General features: G+C 34.6%; 1 protein-coding gene across 2 annotated transcripts in view; it reads right to left on the reverse strand.

Moving 5' to 3' along the window:
* The window catches only part of EXOC2 (exocyst complex component 2), a 295982-nt gene that overhangs the window by 171162 nt on the left and 105085 nt on the right, over positions 1-19735 (reverse strand). For both annotated transcript variants that reach the window (XM_044257816.1, XM_044257809.1), the window contains exons 8-11: positions 10055-10200; positions 9841-9922; positions 8951-9053; positions 3309-3427 (exon numbers count right to left, since the gene is read on the reverse strand). In XM_044257816.1, coding sequence (XP_044113751.1) covers positions 3309-3427; positions 8951-9053; positions 9841-9922; positions 10055-10200 — 450 coding nt within the window. The remainder of the gene's footprint in view (positions 1-3308; positions 3428-8950; positions 9054-9840; positions 9923-10054; positions 10201-19735) is intronic.

Genomic DNA, 19735 nt, shown 5'->3' on the forward strand with positions numbered 1-19735 from the left:
ATAGGGCTCCAATTACACATAAACTATCAATTTATTTTTAATCAATTTATTTTCAGACATACTCATTTTAAATAGTTTTGGATGATAACATATAGCAATATATAACATCAAGATGGCAGGGAAGGAATCATTCAGGTAAAAGCATGTGTCCATTTATCTTCAAGAAAGAGTCATACCTTTGGCAATGGAATATTGGTTATCAGATATTTCTGTTATGGATGTGACTAGAAGATATATGAAATTTCATGGTACTTTTCCAATTTCAAATAGTCTATATGTTGTCTTCATAAATTATACATATCCCAAAAATTCAAATATTTTCATAACCAAACTATATGGTCAGATTGTCTCTTCTTAGCCTAAGTAGGAAGATCTTTGTTAGACCAATTGTCTTCTTTGTATCTGGAGAATATCATTACCATACTTATTAACCTACTTTGTGAAGTGAGGAATAGGGTGACATTTACTGAGCACCTTCTCGGAATCTGGGCTACTTCATGCCTCTTTATCTGGAAAACTGATATTTATCATTTAGGTTCAATGGAAATACCACTTCTTATAGAAAACTTCCTTGGACCTCCCCCTAAATAGACTGGAGTAGAATTCTTTATGCTCTACTTCATGATACTTTTTTAAATATACCTATGTAACTCTTAAAATTAATGTCCTCCCCAATAGATTACAAGCTCTAAGAGGTCACAGATCATGTCTGTCCTGCTGACCACTGTACTTCCAGTCCCTAGCACAGCATGTAGTGCCCAGATTATGAATCCAGACTGCTCCTAGATCACCTGAAGCTTTAGCAAATACTGATGCCTGGACCTAGAGATTCTAAAATGATCAGTAGGCATAAAGTGAAGGCCAGGAATTGACGGTCTTTAAAAACACCCAGGAGATTCTGATGGGTGGTTAAGGTTGGGAGTCCTGGCTAATAATGAACACTCAATAAACAAATATGTAAGGCCCTCTAAATATCCCTAAAGACTACAGACTATGTATGTCATTTGAGGTCATTTTCACCTGCTAAAACTATAAAATAATTAATGACATTAACAGGAATTTTGATGTAGCATTAATAAAGAGATTTTGGATTTTCCAGAATATCAAGACTAGGAAAAAACAAAATCACAGCTGGAAAGTCCTCAAAACCAAGCCAGGTAATTCAAGACAAAACTATGTTATAAATAAATAATGGTAACCTCTCTATTGTACTCCCTTCTGTTCCAGGACTGTTCTTATGTTGCCTCACTTATTCCTCCTGGAAACTTTGTCTTGTAAGTATCTCTATTTCTTATTTTATATATTCTATTTGACATCTCATGGCATTGAAACTGTACTTACCAAGGTCACCAACAATAGCCTCTGTGCTAAATCTAAAGGACATCTATTCATCTTATTCTTCATCTTAAAACACTTGCTGATCACTATTCTCCTCTGTGGTTTTGTGACATTATAACCCCTGTTTTCCCCTTAGCCCAGCAGACCAGTACTTCTTTGTCTCTTGTAGGCTTCCCTTCTCTTAGGCCTGTAAATATCATTCTCCAGGATTCTGTACTAAATTTTCTCCTTTTTTCATCTTCTTGGGTGAATGCATCAACTCCCAGGGACCATCTACACACAAATCACATCCAAATCTCCTGCTCTTTAAATCCAAAGTACCTATAGGGTATCTTCCCTTGCATGCCAGACAATGCCTAAACAATCTGTCCAAACAAAAGGAAAAAAATGTTTTTCTCTGCTAGCCTCCCTAACTCAATGGTGCCATCATCATAACTAGTTGCTGAGGTCAGGTATCTGGAAATCCCCTCTTCCCCTTAATCTCCTCTTCCTTCTTTAATCACCAAGTACTATCAACTCCAATTTCTGAATAGCTCTTCAATCTGTCTCTTTCTCCACATCTTCCACCTCATGGGAGGAGATATGTCTGAATCACCATAGCAGCCTCTTAACCAGCTGTACTGTTCCAGTCTTGCTCCCCCTCAACCATTACTACAAGGAAGCCAGAGCTGTCTCTTAAAATAAGTCTCAATGGGTCTTTCCTCTGCTTCATATCCTTAATGGTCACCCCAATGTCCTCTGGATCAAGTCCAAAGCCCTTGAAAGGGCTAACAAAGTCCACACAAGACCTGACACCACCTAAATCTAGCCTCCACTCTTGCCATTTTGTGCACTAAACTCCAGCCACAGAGAATTCAGGGGCCATCTCTTGCTTGAGGTCTTGTGCACGTTCTATTTTCTCTTCCTGGAATGGTCTTTACCTCTTTCCTTTTCCCCTCCTCTATTTCAACTGGCCAATACAGATATTCTTCAGATCTTGGAATGTCACTTCTGTGGCCTCAAAACCGAATTGGATGCTGTTCTTAAGTGCTCCAAGGTAGGAAGAACTTCTCAGGCTTAGAAAGTAACACTGTATTCTACTAGTCCGTTCTACTTTTCTTGTCTATCTCCTCCCCATATCCCCCCACCCCTGGCTATATTTTAAGTATTGAGTAAGCCAGGCCCATCTGCCAGACTAACTACTGAATCCTTAGCATCCAATAGTGGCCAACACACAGCACAGCAGACATTGAATACATTCAATATCTGTGGGATGATAGAATTTTACAAAAAGAAGTTGATAAACCTGCATGTGAATGCACCTGCGACTTCTTCCTTTAAACTTATTTCACAGCCTTTGCAAAGGTTGATTCTTTTTTCAGACTAAAATCATCCCAGCAGGCTACTCCTCATTCTTCTAGCTCTTAGTGAACAAGGAGGCTTCTCTGAGACACCTTCCCAAATGGACCATCTAAAGCATGCTCCTCAGTTTTACTCCCTCAGAATATTGTGATTTTTCTTTGTATCGCTTGTCAACAACTTTGTATTTGGTGAGTTAAGTGTTTAATACCGTGAGCGCAGGGACCATGTCTGTTTTATTCACAGCTGTCCTTCTGTACTTGGCACAATGCCTGGCACATGGCAGAGCTCAACATATATTTGATGAATAGTGAATGGACTACTACCATTTATTAAAGACTAATATTTCTACATCACGTTATTTCCCATAGAAGTTTAACTATTCTTTAAATCAAACCTTTGTCAATACTGGCTGTCGACCATAAAAATAGGGATATCAAGAGAGTTTTCATCCCTCCCTGTTATTCACTCAGGTATAATGCCAACCAGGGGCAAAAACAAAAACAAAACAAAAAACAAGTACAGATATCAAGAAAATTAATTAATCATTCCCTTAATCATTAAGCATTTCCAAAATGTATTAAATTGATAATAAGGAATGGCATAATGCACTAGAAGAGAAGCAGCCTTGCCTTTCAAATCTTGTACATATCCCTCTTTGCAGCTGTGCATGAGCTGAAGGATCCACCTGTGTTGGGCACCAATACATTGCCAAGCAGGGTCACCTGGTGCATGAAGGTCAGACAGGTACCTGAAAAAGCAAGACCAAGTTTGACCAAGGAGGCTTCTGTAGAGCCATAAATAAGGGACAAAAGAAAAGCTAGTATACTATTAAATCATTACTTTTTTTTTAAGAAAACCTAAAATATTATCAATTAGTAAAGCACTTGTCAACATTAGTCTCCAATACTTAATTCTAAATGAATTAATATTCAAATTTCTTTTTATGCATTAACAATAAAACTGTATTTTTAAAAAATAAGAACTTTATACAAAGACAACCAAAAAGACAGAGACAACTTGCAATGATCCTAAATCCTTAGTGAGAACTTATCTTGAAATCTACATTCAGTTCAGAGTGTTTCCATACTTAGTTCTCAGTTATTATAGAAAATACAAGTGGAAGCCAGCAGAGGACACCTAGTGAATAGTTTTTAAATTTCAAATGTTTTTCATTGCTTTCTGATTTGAAAAATGGCAGCTAGATGGCAGTGTGACATTATTTTCTATGCAATCTAACAGGCTATTTTATTACATAAAGAGAGATGGTGACAATAAGCACTTACCTCTAACATCTGAACTCTATTTTCCTAAGAAAATATTTCTTTAGAAAATACAGTGTAGATGAGCATTTTTCTCTAGAAAATACATTTCTTTAGAAAATACAGTATAGATGGGCAGTTTTTTTAATAGTTTTTGAAATACTCAAAGTCGTCTCTGTATATAAAATATCCAAACCCGGATTGAAAATTAAAATATATTTCAGTTGAAAAATTTCTGACACATATTATTCAAGATTTGACCCTTGGCCATCACAAAATATATAAACATACAGGAGTCCCCTTACCCATATGGAATATAATCCAAGATCCTCGGGGGATGCGTTAAACTACAGATAGTACTAAACCCTACATATACTGCTTTCTCCTATACATACATACCTATGATAAAGTTTAATTTATAAGTAGGCACATAAGAGATTAACAACAATTAACAAAAACAGAACAATTACAACATATAATGTATCAGAGTAAAAGTTATGTGTGGTCTTCTCCCTCAAAATATCTTACTATACTGTACTTATCCCTTCCTGGGATGATGTGAGATGATAAAATGCCTATATGATGAGACAAAGTGAGGAGAATGATAGAGGCACTGATATGCAGCACTAAGCTACTTCTGACCTTCTGACTGTACTTCAGGAGGATCATCTGCTTCCAGATCTCAGTGTACTACACTAACTGAAACCATGCAAATGAACCCAGATAAGGAGGGACTACTGCAATACATTAAATTCAATTAAATCAACTCCAAAAGCTTAATTTACGGTCTTGAAATTGTTCTTAAACCATAAGCTGTCCATTGTCTTGTGGTTAAAGATTTTTGTTCAATGATAAAATTTTAATTAATGGCTGCAACCTCTAGCCAAACTCTAACCACTGAGGGATACATTAGATGCTTCTCTCCCACGTTCCTCCAGTACTAGGTATTTCCTTACTTACAGACATCTCAATTAGCAATTAATTAGAGGAGGAACATTTTGTAATAAGTTAGAAATAAATAAACTGTTGAGACATCGGACATCACATTTAGGAACTATATCCCTTTACCTTTTACAAGCTAATGCAGACAGCCTCGGCTCTGAGCAGAGCTGGGCATTTGATCATCCGGCAAACAGGCCCCTTAAATGGGGGGGTTCCCACTGTACAAAGATGCCTCAAAGTCAGCCAAAGAGCTGGCCCTTCTACCCCTCCCTGACTCTCTATTTACAGGCTGCAAATAGACTGTATCTGTGTTGAGAAAGGGACAAATCAATTAACAGCACCCCAAGAATAAAACTACAGTCTAACAAAATACATTTAGCCTGGCATAAATATTGCAAACTAATATGATTCTTCCTCTCACAAAGGGCTTTTTTCATCTGGAATATAACTATGATAAATAATACATGGTGTCATTTCTTTGCAAAAAACACATGATTTTATTCTTTCTTGTTGGGGATAATTTACCTTAGCATTCTCCTTAGATAAGTTTATTTTGCCTCCAAATACTTCTACAATACTCTCTCCTAACACTTTCACTTATATAACATCCTCAGATTTAGTGTTAGTAGTAAACTACAGGAATACTCTTCGGAAAGCTGCTTCCTTTTAATTTTTAAACTACTGAATAGGAATACAAATGGTCCATTATAAGAGAAATAATTAAACTCTTTTAATAATTTTAAAAATCACATCTTTCTTTTACATGGTGACTAGGTAACTGCAAAATTTAAAATAATCCCTTATATAATCTTATTAATGGGTATTACATTAAAATAATTTCATAAAGAAAGATAAATGTGTTCTCTTGGAAATTCTACAGTGGAAAGATTCAAAAGTACTACTTATGGGTAGGCTTCTCCTTGGTTAAATGACTTAATCCAATAAATTTCTTCTTTTCTTTTAGTATGTAGTTTAACAAAGGACAACTAACCCTTTAAAGACATGGGTTTGAACTGTGCAGGTCCACTTATATGTAGATTTTTTACAGTACTGTATTGTAAATGTATTTTCTCTTCTCTGTGATTCACTTAAAAACATTTTCTTTTCTCTGGCTTATTTTAAGAATAGCATATATATATAATAGATATATATTATATATATATACACACACATACATATATGTATGTATGTATATATATAACACATACAACATACAAAATGTGTTAATCAGCTATTTACATTATTGATAAGGCTTCTAGTCAGCATTAGGTTATTAGTAGTTAAGTTTCAGAGGAATCAAGTTACACATGGATTTTTGACTGGGCAGACAGTGCCCCAAACCCCACACTGTTCAACAGTCAACTGAAATTTCATTTCAAAGATTTTTGTTTAAAATATGGTACATGTTACTATTTCTTCTAAAACTGCATTATCAAAGAAATTTGACAGCTTTTTTTAGAGGGGAAATGTAAAGAATGCTAATTATAGTTATGATGAGCACATGTTCAGTATTTTTTTTTTTAAGATTTTATTTATTTATTTGACAGAGAGAGAGAGATCACAAGTAGGCAGAGAGTCAGGCAGAGAGAGAGGGGGAAGCAGGCTTCCTGCTCAGCAGGGATGCTGAGGCAGATGCAGGACTCGATCCCAAGAACCTGAGATCATGACCTGAGCTGAAGGCAGCAGTTTAGTCCACTGAGCCACCCAGGCACCCCACATGCTCAATATTTTAAAATTTAAGCCTTATACTTTTTAGCCATATTCTGAAGTGATTTTTAACAATTACCAGGGATAGGATTACACTCATGGAAAGAAGCATATGAAATAACTTCGCCTCTCAGGAAAGCTATAGTAAGGAGAGTAAAAATAATCCAAAATGTTTAGTTAGACAAGACAGTCAACCAAAGTGAAACAATACAGTAGTAATTTGATTTTCAATCACGCCATGCATAACTTCAATTATGGAAGAGAACCAATAAAGATATACTTTGCTGATGATAAAGCAGTCTCCTTCCCTACTTGAGGCTCATAATACCTACTGCCAGATTCCAAAGTCCAACATATTTGACCTTGTTGTGGTGTTGTTTTTCTTAATAATAACTAAAAATTAAAAAGGATAATAAAATTAATTGCTCAATGTCTTCTCAAAGCATCAAAAATAGAATAATGATTACAAAATAAGTAAACTACTTGATACTCTTGTTGAAATGCTTGTTCTCTTCCCTTTAAAATGACAGGAAAAAAGCACCTAAATAGGCTATTCAAAAAATCTTTTTTAATATCTTCACTAGTCATAAGAACTATATATTAGTTATCTAAATAAATGGTAATTCACTAAATAAAGAAATCATACATTCAAAAAGGATTAACATACTACTACTGGCAAATTTAATAGCATAAATATAAATAGGTAAATAAATACAAAGCTCAATTAAGTCACATAGTGGAACACAGACAATAATATACTAATCAGCTGTGTATCCCTGGACAGGAGAGGATTAACCTCCCTGGAACTCTGTTTCTTTATATGTTTAAAAAGAAAAAAAAAAGAAAGAAAGAAAGAAAAGAAAAGTGAAGAAAAGAAAAAGCAGATGGAAAACTAACATGTAGTTTATTTCTAGCTTTAAATTTCTACGATTCTACAAGCCAGAAAAAATCCCGCAAATACATTCTTTCCTATGGAGACGGCTTAGAGAAAATCAAAGATAGGCTTTGAACGCACAAACACGAGTGAGTCCTACTCCTAGCTATGTGCACTGAGCAAAAATGAAGTCTGAGGCTCAGTCTCCTCACCTATATTATAAGTATCAGACATATGCCCCTGCAAGGCAGCTGTGAGGATTAGAAATGGTGTACACAGAGTATCTAGCGTGACGTCCGAATGTACTACAGACTCCTAGTAGTGGCAGCAATCAATGTTAGTTCTCTCCACTCCCCTTTTAAAGCCTCCTGTCCCTTTCCTCTTCAGTAACACAAATGTTATGACAATGACAAGGGCTCATGCTGCTACTCTTCTCCTAAGTCACCAAGACCACAGGTCTGAGTGTGGACCATTGTCTCCTTCCCGATGGCAAACTTAGCAGCTTTCAGGCTAGATCTTCTTTTCATACCTGGAAATTATTTTCAATGGTCATACAGTGATGACAGCTAAATGCAAAAATATATATAGTCATCTTATTATTTTTATAAGTACTGAATATTCAATAAAATTCACTAATTAGAGAGGGCATTAAGTTTGGAAAATATAGCTTATTCTGAGAATAAAGGCCACATTCAAAATATGCCAGCAGAAACTAATGTTAATACTTTTAATTTTAAATCACAGATATAAAAAGCCTCTAACTTATATGCTTTGTCTCTAAATCCTGGTATAAACATGATATATACACAATTTATTGACTACTTATATGCCAGGTGCTACATTTAGTCCTTAAATGTATTCTTGATTATGCTTGCAACTACCCGAAGATACAGATAGTTATCACGTCATTGCACAGATGAAGAAACTGAGAAGAGAATGCAAGTGGAACAACTAGCTTACTCATTTACATTATGCTATACTGCTTCCTTCTAAGGCCTTCTCATCATACCACGGTATCCATCACTTTTTATATTATTGCAATTTTTAAAATTTATTTTTTATTTTTAATACTAAAACCTTTCAAAAATTTCTCCACCACTGAGCCATGGCCCACTTCTGTGGCATAAAGAATTTCCTACCCAGAATGACAGTGCTGTACTCTAAACCATACAGGGAGCCCCTGCCTTGTGGTCTATGGGTAGCCACAGAGTACAACACCTACACTGTCCTATTGGCTTAGGTAAGCCATTATTGAGCAGGAGGAAGAAATTACCAAACAATGAGCAGAATTTTCTTGCCTTGAGTACTCCTAAATTTAATATACAAAAGAACTTTGGTGTCCCATAGCAGATACTTGTAAATTTCTATTTGTCTTCGCTCTCACCATTTCATCAATTTCCTAATTTCCCCTAAATTAGTTTTAAGAGTTAGATGATGCATCTAGTATTACACAGATAAATGTGATTTATCAAAATTCTTGACGGTTTACCTTATGTAACGTTTTTGGTCATGTAAAGTCGATGGTGTTTCAAGCAATTTAGCCAGAAGTAATTCTCTTAAAGCTTCAATCCGTGTTTCTACTTCAGCGTAATCTGTTTTAAAAAGGAAAGAACATATAAGATTTAAAGGATGGAAACTCAAAATCAAATTATGGGAAGCAGAACAGTGATTGCCTTGGGGGACAAGGGTTGACTAAGAAGAGGCACAAGGGAACTTTCTGGAGTGACAAAAACATTCTGTCCATGGTGTGGATTATGTGGGTGTGTGTATTTGTCAAACTCACTGTCCTGAATATGTAAGGTCTGTGCATTTCACTGCATGTAAATGTATCAAAATAAAGAAATGAAATTAAGTTTTCTGAATCCTTATGGATTTCATTTAGGAATTTATTAAAGCCCTGTGATATTTCTCTTTGTTATAAGGCATTACCACATGACATTTTAGGCTTTTCTTATTTTCTATAACTCCTGCATTCAAGATAATTTCAACAGTTGTTCACTTCATTTTAAAGTAAGATTAGAATTCATTAACAATGGCTTTTCTGAAGAGAGAAGATTAAAACATAAGTTTGCATCTCTACAAAATATCCATAATTGATTCTTTCCTGTAAAAAATATTTTTTTAATATCATCACAGTTAACAAAAGGCAAAGAATGTCCAAGACTAACCTATCCTAAACCTATCCTATAGTCACGGTTTTTCATTTTCTCTAAATTTTGGTAAGAAAAGCCATGTTATTTTTGAAACAATGTTTCACATTTTTAAAAGAGCACCATATAAACAAAAATTAAAATGCACATAACTTTCTTTGCAGAATACATTCTACATTCTTCCTGTAAAAAGAAAGTAGGAGACCTAAAAGTAATAAACATATCTTACATTTTTTGAAAACTTGTACCTCCGTTTTCCCAAAGAGTGACTTGGCCTTTTCGTAGTCATTAATAACCACATCATAATCACCCTTTAAAATAAAGAAACATTTTGGAGACTGTCAGTAAAGTATCATGCATACATTTGATTAAGATTTTTTTTTTAAAAAGTAACTTTAAAATTTATGACATCATTACCATGGGTACATAAATATGTACTCTACCTTCTGAATATTCCTTTCAATATTTAAAGGAAGGTTGAAGAGAAACTTAAATCGCTGAAGTACATTGAGTGCATTTCTAGTGGAATCTGCCTTGTCCTTTCGACCTAATACTTCTTGAAATAATGTGTCCGCAGTATTACTTGCTCCTATTTTAAAAAGACCAAAAAAAGCTTAAATAAAACAAAATGATAGGCTGCTATCGTATCTTTACATTAAACTCAATAGACTTTTTTTATAAGTTAGCTGTTTTGGAGATCTTTTACGGTTTTCTAAAATACACTTCTACTCTGCCCACTAAGTCTTTTCATATGTTAAAAATAGTATCCATTTAAAAATAATCATATTTACCAGGCCCAAATAAAACTGCTAATGTGAAACTACATTTATTTTAGCTACTCTTCTTAAATTGTATGGCAATTATAGGTCCTTAGATTACTTCATTAGTTCAGATAATAGGTTAAAACACACATATATACACATAGGTACACACAACCACATGAATTAAATTCTCTGGATTTAATACCTGTACTATATGGTACTAAAACAAGAAAAACAATTATTTTTCAGGAAAGTTGTTCAAAAGAAGTATTTTTGAACTAATTCTATTTCTTGGTAAAATTATCTGTTTATACAACATGCACAAATAATTACATAAGCAACTTAAATGACAAATTTTAACATATCATTAATGAATATTTTCTTCTTACATCAGCTAATTCAATTTATACACACTGGATATTATGTATATAATATAACATAATATTTTATATATATATATGTATATTTTTTAACCTAAAAAACTTCAAACTATATAAATCACTATAATGAAAGAATTGCTTTATCTAAAGCAAAATTTACTGGCTACAAAGTTTAACTTTTTCAACTTGTCAAATATTTTTAATTAGCCACAAGAAAAGAGGGGAAAAAGAATAACTGTTTTTGGCTGTTTGATCGCTGCTCATAAAAAGTTTCTACATTATCTGGTCTACTGACTATACTTTAAGCAAAGATGAAAAAATTACCTCAGTCTCACTGGGTGGCTTTCATGCCATATTCTCTAGTCTCCACTGTGGGTGGCCTGATCATGTTAAAAGTTGTCTTTGTAACATAATTGTTTTATCTAAATAATGTTTAAATTGTTGAAATTTTAAAGGCCTAATAGAAAAACTTTGTCAAGATAGCTGCTTTCACCACATGCTTTCAAAAGCAGAATACTAAATCTCTATAAGATGAGAAAAAATATATTCCCTACTTCCCACCAAACCACATAATGGTGGCTAAATGTAGTATTTGAAATGTTTAGGGTTAAAACATTTTTCAACACAGAAAATTACATGTTTGTTTATCATTTAAAAATATAAACTTTTTGCCTTTGAGGCTTCATAAGTGAAAAGATATGTAAATGTCACTAAATATTTTTAAACAGTTGATTACTTATATGTGGGCTATGGATGTTAAATTCCCGAGCACTTTTTTTTTTGCACAATGAAAGAATTTGGGACAAAAGTATAAATATTCAAAAGTAGACTTTGCTCACTGTATTTTAAAGGTAAGAAAGAAGTACCAACTAATAATTTTAACTCCCCTAGAAAGTACAAAGACAAGTATGCGTAGAAAATTCACTTATCATTAAATAAACTTTAAAAAATTTATAGAGAGGGCGCCTGGGTGGCTCAGTGGGTTAAAGCCTCTGCCTTCAGCTCAGGTCATGATATTGGGGTCCTGGGACTGAGCCCCACATCGGGCTCTCTGCTCAGCAGGGAGCCTGCTTCCCGCCTGCCTCTCTGCCTACTTGCTATCTCTCTCTGTCAAATAAATAAATAAAATAAAATAACATAAAAATTTTTATAGAGAAAAATTTATAGGCAGAAATAAATACAGAAATGTATATATGGAGAATTTTAACATGCACATAGAGAAATACACTATGAAGTCATAATTTTAATTTATAAATAATGTCTATCCATAAATTGTTATTGTGTTATGAATTACACCACATTCACAATAAAATTTTGGGAGTTTATAGCTCTTTGATAACTGCATGATTATATCAATAATAAAATAAATGAAAGCAGTGAAACTAAGCAGATAAAAATCACCCAACAGCTCACAAAATGCATTTAATGTCTTTATTCTGTAGGGCTAACTATTTGAAAAACAAAATCACTAAACTCAGTGGTGGTGTTCACACATGAAGAGACATTACAGATAAACCATCAGTCAGACATTGGTCATGTCTACCAAGAACAATTTTCCCCACATACCAATCTATCCACATCTTTACTTCACCTTCTCACATTGAGAGCATCCAATTGTAGGGCCACTGGCAGGAGTTTGAACAACCAGTGTGTGTACTCGCAGAACAATAGTGAAAAACTATTGACTAAAGACCTAATGACTTAGGTCTTACAGGTTGCAGAACCAATCCTGCCTTGGGCAACTCTAGACCTGAAAGTTGGTCATTTCTTCTCACAAGGGGTGTCACAACACCCCCAGCTCATAGGACTGTGACTATCATGGTCTCAGTTACAGATGCATAGCAAGCACGAAGAGCAAGGCTACTATAAAGACACTGAGCTGCCACTGTCATAGGTCAACAAGAGCTATAAAATTTTACTCAGTGTAAGAAGACCATGATAAACCTTTAGGGTATTATGCTAAGTGAAATAAGTCAGAGACAGACAAAAACTACATGGTATCATGCAAACATGAAACCTAAAAAAAACCCCAAAAAACAAAAAAACCTCAAGTGATAGAAACAGGGAGGAATGGTGGTTACCAGTGGCTAGAGAGTTGGGGGATGCAGAGATGTTGATCAAAGGCTACAAACTTCCAGTAAGAAGATAAATACATTCTGAGGATCTAGTGCATAGTGTTGTGAATATAGTTAACAACATACATCACATACTTGAAAACTGCTCAGAGTAAATCTCAAATGTCCCCACCACAAAAAACAAACAGAATTATGTGATGTGACAAAGGTGTTAGCTAATGCTAAGGTAAGCTTATGCTTATGCTAAGGTTAGCTAATGCTAAGGTAATCGTATTCCAAGATACAAGGGTAGCAAATCAACCTGATGTATACCTTACATTTGCACAATGCTACATGTCAATTATATCTTAATAAAGCTGAAAAAAAAAAAGACGGGAAGAGAAGACACAATCACACTGCATACTAACTAGTCAAACTCATATCTCCCTATTGATCTTATATCCTTAACAATGAAAAAAATTAATTGTATCAGAAACTCCTATCATCTAGAAAAACTAGTTGTATAATTCTAAATACTAATGATTATCTTCTAATTTCAAGTATGTTTATTTAAAGTAAGCATTATACTTTTTCTTATTTTGAAGTGACCCTATTGGTCCTTTTCAAGGCACTGACACCGAGACTGTAGATGACAGAAGTGATTTTTAACCTACACTCTCTGCTTGATGTGAGTTTGGTGACAAAGGTAAATGGAAGGAGTGCTCCCACAACACACACACACACACACACACACGCCATAACACAATTTATTCCAGGAATACGTAAATTGAATGAGATTAGGTACCTAACAAAAAGTACCTAACAATTTAAAATAACTTTAAAATAAACACTTAAATTCATAGCAAAACCAGGATTACAGAGACCTAATAAACCTACCCTATGTGTCTCAGTTTCTCTCAGCAGATTTCAGATAATGACCAGATATGCTGCCATCTATAACATAATGATTTTACACAAACAGTATCATAACCAAAAGTTCATGCTTGTTTAGAGAGCCATACTTGACAATGAAATTCTATAGCACTACCCAAAGTACAGAGAACTAGAATCTTGGGAATGAGAAAAAAGTTCCATACTGCTCCCAAGAGCCAACTATTCCCATTTCCTCAAATTCTATTCAGTAATCTCAAGTTGATAGCTTGAAATCAGTCATGATGGAAAAATTTATATATTGGAAATGCTAATATTAAGGTTAGTTTTCTTTTTCTTTTCTGGAATGCCAATTGTTAAGCATTTACCAGCACACCACCAAGTCAATTCCTTTTTTACAAAGTTGGTTCAATATTCCTTAGTGGTTTAAGACCTTGTCTTTCTTCTCCTAATTTTATACATACAATTTGGGTCAAATCATTCAATCCTGTTAAATTCAAATACCATATCTATGTTGGTGATTCCAAAATCATATATATCTTATGATGTCAGTTAGCTTAAGACTAATCGAGAGAAGACACATGCATGCATAAATACACAATACACACACACACACACACACACAGGAATACTACTCAGCCATAAAAAGAATTAAATCTGGCCATTTGCAGTAGGATGGACTTTGAAGGTATTACGCTAAATGAAAAAAGTCAAACAGAGAAAGATAAATACCATAGGACTTCACTGACATGTGGAATCTAAAAAAACAAAACAGAACAAAACAAAACTCAGACTCATTAACACAGAAAATGGACTGGTAGTTGCCAGAGGGGAGGAAAGCTGGGAGCAAAATGGGTCAAAGAGATCAAGAACTGCAAACTTCCAGTTTTAAAATAAATCATGGGGATGTAATAAATGGCATGAGTCAGTAATAATGCATTTTCAAAAAAGACTAATCTTTACATATACTTTCCTCAACATATAATATTTTTTTAAAAGAATACTCATCACAAAGAAATTCCTTATTCTTAACCATCCCAAAGATAATTCAATCAGCCTTGGCTATTTTAAGGAGATCTCATGAGAGCATTCCTTGTGACATCCCAGCATCATCCTACAGGACCAACTCAGTTCCTAAGAGGAACCCTGAGGATTTCCCTTTGAGTGAACCCTGGCAGCAGAGCTGAGGAGGGTGATAATCTCGAGCATGTCAGCTTTAGGGGACTGGGAGCACAGGAATAGGATTGTGAATCTAGGTAGATAGCTTTAATATGAAGGTTTTAATGATCAACTCACAGACCCTCACTTCACTTTTCTTTGGCAAGAACTGAGGAAGAGGAAGATAAGAATGAAGATGCTGTGGAGGAAGAAAAACCATTTTAGCCTCTATGGATCCCTTATAACCTAAAAAGTTTTGGGAAGCTTTGGTGGGCAGCATAAAGACATACTAGACATACATACTATATGCAATGCTTATTCTACGCTGGGTGCTATTCTTAAAACTTAGTAAGTCTCCTATGTTCTTCTTAATTATTCCAAAAAGATGTATTATTTCTTAATCCACTTAAACTTGTTTATGACCCTAAAATAGTCACTATTCTTATCTCCATTTTATAGTGCAAGCAACTGAAACAAAGATTATCCTGAGCAGACCCCCATCTACCTCACAGTCCTACATCTCACACTTCCATATTACAATACTGGATCCTGGTTCCTCGACTGCAGGAGGTCTCCTCTCCTGAAGTCAGGGGATTCCTCCTCATGTGGCTTTCCCTGTCTGGGACACCTGTATCCAGTTGGCTTGTCCACATGCTAACCTCCACTTGCCTAGATACTATCTCCTCACCTTTGAAGGCTCACATGACCCTGTCCTGAGAGTCTTTCACTCTACTTTTCAGTAAGATACATCCTGTGTAGGCTCCAGATGCACCCCATGATTACCAGTGGCAGACTATTATCACACCATTATTTAATCACCTGCTTATCTGTTCTCCATTAGACTATAAGCTTTAGGAATAATGCATAACTACTATCTTTATAACCTTGGGATGGAACTGACATGTGCTCAATAAAGGCTTACAGAGAGCAAGGACTAAAAATAAGCCTTTGAATCAGCATCCAGTATTCCTTCTACTTAGAGAGGTGGTACAGTACAGTACAAGCCCCTTTCAGCACAGTGTTCAGAACCACATAAATGGCTATGCAAGCTGAAACCAAGCAATCTTAAGTAATGGAGAAATTATGATTGATCTGTGACTTATAAAAATTGTTGCACCATTAAAAACATGCTTACTGTTGGTCATAATGAACAAGAAAATGAAAAAAAAAACCAGTAAAACCAGTATTTACTTAGTAATCTATGATTTAAAATATTAGAAACTCTGAAAATACAACTGTTCTATTTCTTTGTAAAAACAAAAACAAGATTGCTTGCTTTTATTCATCATAATATTTACAATATGTATCAAGCATCTTTTCTATACTTTGATAAATTATCATTCTCCTTTCTAAACTTATCCTTTGCACTCTGAATGTCATTGATTGCCTCTGAGCACTCCTTTAAGCATCACTTTCCTTACAATGTCTTATTCTTTTCTTCATACCTTCCTCATTTCCACTAATAAATTCACATTTATCCAGTTCCTCTGGCTGCACAGCTTGAGTCTCCTGAACAGCAGCAGTGCCTACAGCTGCTTCTTCTGTAACTCCAGTCATGGTAGACTTGAATTTCACTTATACTTTTACCACTTTTTTTTTTTTTAATGTACTTTCATCTTTGTGGGTCAATCCTCTCTTTTGATTATTCATTTGTATAAAAAGCTATATGAGTTTATGTCTGGGGGACAAGGAGTCCACACAACTATATGCTTTGCTGTCTGTGTGTGAATATATGTATAGTGACCAGTCACAGAGACTCTGAAGGAAAAGAGGTTAAGTGCTCACTGATCATCTCTAACATCTCTTGTTTATGGAGTAACCTATGGACTGAACAACTAGCAACCACGTTTGTACTTTATGCAATTTTGACAAATACACTGTGATAATTAAAATCTCAATTGTGTTGCTGAGGGACAAGTGTATTTTATCAAACTGTGGTGATTGAAATTCATGCCTATCAAAACAATGCACAGCAAGCTCTGTTGGTAGTTTTAAGTACAGATTTGAAGCTAGGTTTCTAGATATAAATCCCAGCTCTGCCACTTACTACTTATATGACTTTAGATAACACATTTAATCTTCCTGGGCTTCAGTTTTTTCATCAATAAAATGGAAATAACAGGGTTGCCTGGGTAGCTCAGTTGGTTAAGTGCCTACCTCTTGATTTCAGCTTGGGTCTTGATCTCAGGTTTGTGAGTTAAGGACCCCATTAGGCTCCACACTGGGTAGGAGTCTACTTAAAAAAAAAAAATAGGTATGACAGCACAAGCCCCATAGAGAACTGAATACATAGAGAATGTCTGAAGCCATACCTGACCCTCAGTGAGCACTCCAGAAGTTTTAACTATTAACCACCACAGCTGCTACTATAAATACTTATTGGCTATACCTACACTATCTAATATGCCATTACTAGCCACATATGGCTATTTCAATTTAACGTTAAATTTATTAAAATTAAATAAAAATTTAAAAAATCAATTCCTCAGCAATATAGTTACAATTTAAGTGCTCAATAACTATAATCGCAAAACTTCTATTGAAGAGCACTATTCTATACTCCTGGAATAGGTAAGGACATAGAGTTGGATATGTGAATTTGATATAAATTAATAGTCATCCCTTCATCCCTGGCTTGAAATCAAGAAGGAATTATTAGGTTCAAAGGCAAATATAAAAAACATATATCGAGGAAAATGAAAAAAATTCAATGAACGGCATCAATATTGATATATTCTGAATAAAATGGACTAAGTTTCTTAGAGTCGATATTACCCCTTTTTACTTTAAGTTTCTTAAAAACTTAAAGTAAAAAAGGTTGCCCTTTAAAAACTTTCATTTAAAATAACTCAGGAAAAACATACAAATTGGTATATAATTATATATAAGATTAAAGCATTAATAATAATCTAAGCAAACTAAACTACATTCAAACTCATCTATTCTTTCCTTCCTTTCCAAAAGAAAAGAAATTAAATTTTCCATAGTACTTCTGTAATTTTTTTTTGAGAGAGAGCATGCACATGAGCTGGAGTGGGAGGGGCAGAGGGAGAGAAGAGAGAGAATCTTAAGCAGGCTCCACGCTGAGTGCAGAGCCTGATGTGGGACTCAATTTCAAGACCCTGAGATCATGACCTGAGCTGAAACCAAGAGTCCGACACTTAACCAACTGAGCCACTAGGTGCCCCTCTATAATTTTTTTTCCCTCATTCTCCAGCTTACAAACTATGATACACCGACCTGGACAAAGGATATGTGTACCGGGCACGGGCCATATGTCTTCCATCTTTGTATCTCACACTGAACCAAACATGGTACTTTTACACAATTAAATAAATGTTTGTCATGTTGACCTGAATTAGCAAAGCTTCATCCTAAGATAGCAAACATCAAGTTCATAAAAAATGTTTCCAGAAGTTTATGCTAAGTGAAATAAGTCAAGCTCTCTAGAGAAAGTCAATTATCATATGGTTTCACTTATCTGGGGAACCTAAGGAATATCATGGAGGACATTAGGAGAAGGAAGGGAAAAATGAAGGCGGGGATTTGGAAGGGGAGATGAACCATGATAGACTATGGACTCCAGCAAACAAACTGAGGGTTTTAGAGGGGAGGGTGATGAGGGGATGGGTTAGACAGGTGATGGGTATGAAGGAGGGTATGTATTGCATGGAGCACTGGGTGTTATACACAAACAATGAATCATGGAACACTACATCAAAACCCAATGATGTACTACTGTATGGTGACTACGATAACATAATAAAAAATAAATAAAATAAAATCTGACTTAAATTGGCATTAAAAAAAAGAATGTTTCCAGAAGAAGAAAGTGCTATAAAAAGGAATATTTTAAGAAAATCTTTACACCAGAAAATCCTGAAGTGGAGTCTCATAAAGAAATGACTAATTTAGCCCAAATTTACTGAAGAATAGTAAACTTCAATAAAGTTAATATGACACATTTCTAAATAAAGTTTGTGGTTATGAAGAATAGAAGTAAAATAATTTCCCTTAAAATTTTATACTGCAAGTACCAAGGGAGGATTTCCTAAAGTGCTCCTTAGAAGAAAAAAAAAATTATGTTCACACACTATGCTAAACCTAACACATGAAACGGATCTTAATTTTTTCCAAACCTTAGTGTCTATTTTCTCTTACTGATACAACAATTAATTACAATATCAGCTTGTTTTTATAAATCACTCTTTTTAAAGTTACTAAATATCATTTTTTACAGATACCATGATTTGATGACAAGTACTCCATTGAAAATAGTATGCCTGAGTAGAAATACCTAAGACCTTAAAATGTCTGGCTATATCAATATAGAAATAGCTTTAGTAAATGTTTATTTGAGTTGAATTCAGAATATATTAATTTTATCTAAACTGGTGACTTGGTTCTCAGAAAACAAGGCAAAATCTCAAGGCAAAATAATAACAACCCACCACCACAACCACCGGAGGGAAGATTATTTAAAGTGCTAATAAACTCATAAATTTAGGATGAAATCAAAGTACTCAAATTCTAGCAAAGGAAGTCCACATCAAATTAAAGCTTCTTTCCAGCAAATATTTATCAGGGATCCCAGGGGTTTAAAAACAGACATTTACCAAAAATAAATAAATAAATAAATAAAAGTTCAGGAAGTTACCAAAGGAATAAATTAAACTAGTAGTCTGAAACTAACTCAATATCACAATCCTTCATTCACAGATCACTAAATACCTGATGTGAGGGTTCTTAAAGGTTTTAGCTATTCTTAACACTATTTCATGGGGAAATCATTTGCTATACATAAACTTAAGAACAGGGAGATTCCCCTGGGGACTATTGCTCTCTATCAGATGTTTACTATGTGAGTGAAAGAGGATAAT

Source organism: Neovison vison, chromosome 1 (assembly GCF_020171115.1).
Source record: "Neovison vison isolate M4711 chromosome 1, ASM_NN_V1, whole genome shotgun sequence".
NCBI classification, from domain to species: domain Eukaryota; kingdom Metazoa; phylum Chordata; class Mammalia; order Carnivora; family Mustelidae; genus Neogale; species Neogale vison.